The sequence below is a fragment of the Gigantopelta aegis genome, chromosome 4 (assembly GCF_016097555.1).
Source record: "Gigantopelta aegis isolate Gae_Host chromosome 4, Gae_host_genome, whole genome shotgun sequence".
Taxonomy (NCBI): domain Eukaryota; kingdom Metazoa; phylum Mollusca; class Gastropoda; order Neomphalida; family Peltospiridae; genus Gigantopelta; species Gigantopelta aegis.
Genome location: NC_054702.1, coordinates 21412027 through 21415505, shown reverse-complemented (window position 1 = coordinate 21415505; position 3479 = coordinate 21412027). Strand labels below are relative to the sequence as shown.

The window sequence follows — 3479 nt, the reverse complement described above, 5'->3', positions numbered from 1 at the left end:
AAAACAAAGATTGTGTGCTCTCGAGCTTGGCGTGACCAGCCGATTGATCAGGTCGGGCCTACCTGACCGCCCGTCTATTTGAACTCCGGGCCAAAGTGATGTATTGCCAGAAGTCATACTGGCAATACATCACTTTGGCCCGGAGTTCAAATAGACGGGCGGTCAGGTAGGCCCGACCTGATCAATCGGCTGGTCACGCCAAGCTCGAGAGCACACAATCTTTGTTTTGTTTACATTTAGTCAAGAGCAAACATTGTTTTATATACCATATGTATTTGTTACTCTTGGGGCGGTGGCTAGGGTCAATTGGGTGATTTTGTTTTCTTAATGCCCAAGTATATCAATCATGTATCCCTGGCATGGCTGTCTGCTGGTTATCCGCAGCACCATGTTCCCTTGTTGGACTCGGTGGTGGGTGGGGGGCATGGTTGATGAACCTTTTATTCATTAAATATGGATTTAACCAAAAAATTAATTACAAATTCTGATGGGACCCTGAAAAGGGTCCACACCGAAGTTTCGGACTTCTTGTCTTCGGACGAGGAGTATGTAGATTCTAATCACAGCGAGTCATCCATGACAATGAATGATCTACCTGATATAGAGACCAGGAATGTAGATTCTAATCACAGTGAATCATCCATGACAGAGAATGATGTACCTGATATAGAGACCAGGAATGTAGATTCTAACCAGAGTGAGTCATCCATCACAGAGAATGATGTACCTGATATAGAGACCAGGAATGTAGATTCTAATCACAGTGCGTCATCCATCACAGAGAATGATGTACCTGATATAGAGACCAGGAATGTAGATTCTAATCACAGTGAATCATCCATCACAGAGAATGATGTACCTGATATAGAGACCAGGAATGTAGATTCTAACCAGAGTGAGTCATCCATCACAGAGAATGATGTACCTGATATAGAGACCAGGAATGTAGATTCTAACCACAGTGCGTCATCCATCACAGAGAATGATGTACCTGATATAGAGACCAGGAATGTAGATTCTAATCACAGTGCGTCATCCATCACAGAGAATGATGTACCTGATATAGAGACCAGGAATGTAGATTCTAACCAGAGTGAGTCATCCATCACAGAGAATGATGTACCTGATATAGAGACCAGGAATGTAGATTCTAACCACAGTGCGTCATCCATCACAGAGAATGATGTACCTGATATAGAGACCAGGAATGTAGATTCTAACCACAGTGCGTCATCCATCACAGAGAATGATGTACCTGATATAGAGACCAGGAATGTAGATTCTAATCACAGTGCGTCATCCATCACAGAGAATGATGTACCTGATATAGAGACCAGGAATGTAGATTCTAACCAGAGTGAGTCATCCATCACAGAGAATGATGTACCTGATATAGAGACCAGGAATGTAGATTCTAATCACAGTGCGTCATCCATCACAGAGAATGATGTACCTGATATAGAGACCAGGAATGTAGATTCTAACCAGAGTGAGTCATCCATCACAGAGAATGATGTACCTGATATAGAGACCAGGAATGTAGATTCTAATCACAGTGCGTCATCCATCACAGAGAATGATGTACCTGATATAGAGACCAGGAATGTAGATTCTAACCAGAGTGAGTCATCCATCACAGAGAATGATGTACCTGATATAGAGACCAGGAATGTAGATTCTAATCACAGTGCGTCATCCATCACAGAGAATGATGTACCTGATATAGAGACCAGGAATGTAGATTCTAACCAGAGTGAGTCATCCATCACAGAGAATGATGTACCTGATATAGAGACCAGGAATGTAGATTCTAATCACAGTGCGTGATCCATCACAGAGAATGATGTACCTGATATAGATACCAGGAATGTAGATTCTAATCACAGTGAGTCATCCATGACAGAGAATGATGTACCTGATATAGACACCAGGAATGTAGATTCTAATCACAGCGAGTCATCCATGACAATGAATGATCTACCTGATATAGAGACCAGGAATGTAGATTCTAATCACAGTGAATCATCCATCACAGAGAATGATGTACCTGATATATCGACCAGGAATGTAGATTCTAATCACAGTGAATCATCCATCACAGAGAATGATGTACCTAGTGAACCTTCAAGACATGTAGCAGATGATGATGATGATGATGATCTCCATAGTGGACCATGTCAAGCTGTTGTTCGACCAGGTGGTGTACCATTCATTTATTCATTCATTTTTGTGTGGGGCAGGAAATAACCCAGTGGTAAAACGTTCACTTGATGCGTGGTCAGTCTAGGATCGATCCCCGTCGGTGGGCCCATTGGGCTATTTGTTGTTCCAGCCAGTGCACCACAACTGGTATATCAAAGGCCGTTTATGTGCTATCCTGTCTGTGGGATGATGCATATAAAAGATCCCTTGCTGCTAATCGAAATGAGTAGCCCAAGAAGTGGCAACAACGGGTTTCCTCTTTCAGTATCTGTGTGGTCCTTAACCATATGTCCGGCACCATATAACTAGAATAAAATGTGCTGAGTGTGTCGTTAAATAAAACATTTCCTTCCTTTTTGTGCTTTTCATCAAGTAGACCTCCGTTTTTGAAAAGCTGTAGCAGAGCATACAGTTGAACTCCTCAAACTAAGGGTTGGGAAAATAACAGAATTACTGAATTAAAATGACATGTTAAAACAAATCCTGTGATCATCAGGTCATCTCCAAACTATGCATTTTGCAGACAGAGATATATTTTATTGTTGAAAATGGTTATGTCGTTCAGATTTATATTTAAAACTAATGTAAATTATTATTAAGCCAATGTTTTCATCAGTGAGTATATTATATCTAATGCTTATATATATTTATATATATATATATATATATATATATATATATATATATATATATATATATATATATATTACTAGCAAATAATCAACCAAACAGAGTCAGAAGATGTAGAAGATAGAATGAATGAATGGATGTTTAACGACACCCCAACACGAAAAATACATCGGCTATTGGGTGTCAAACTATGGTAATGCAAACAAACAAGGTGATGATCAACATCAATACAAAAATTCAAGATTTAAACAAAAACAGTGTAAAGAACCGTACAAAAACACAAATATCACAGATAGATACTGACTTTTACTCAAAATTTCAATGTGTGCTGTATTGGCCATTCTCAAAGAGAATGTTACACCCCTGCACCACGGTGAGGTTACAGCACGCGCAGGGGATGTAGAAGATAATTATAATTATGTGTCATCCAGTTACTTGAACTTTGATCACAGTGATTCTGACTCTGATTATGTTCCAGATACCACTGATACTGATTCCTGTAGTGATTTATCTCTTATAATTCCTACAATTGGAACATGTTCATTAAGTAATGCCACAAGATGTTCACATGATGTAGGTGACATCAATGATGTGAGCAGTCAGTCAGACTTACAGACTTCTTCAAGACGTTGCACTGAAAATCTTAG

At 39.6% G+C, this 3479-nt stretch overlaps 1 protein-coding gene across 1 annotated transcript; it reads left to right on the top strand.

Moving 5' to 3' along the window:
• The first annotated feature begins 582 nt into the window (after window positions 1-582).
• On the top strand, window positions 583-1827 carry LOC121369745 (protein FYV8-like). The gene has a single exon (XM_041494803.1). The coding sequence runs from the start codon at window positions 583-585 to the stop codon at window positions 1825-1827; it is 1245 nt and encodes a 414-aa protein (XP_041350737.1).
• The last annotated feature ends 1652 nt before the right edge of the window (window positions 1828-3479 follow it).

Excerpts from the sequence above, each read along its gene's own strand:
- LOC121369745 (XM_041494803.1), top strand. The coding sequence starts at position 583 with ATGAATGATCTACCTGATATAGAGACCAGGAATGTAGATTCTAATCAC.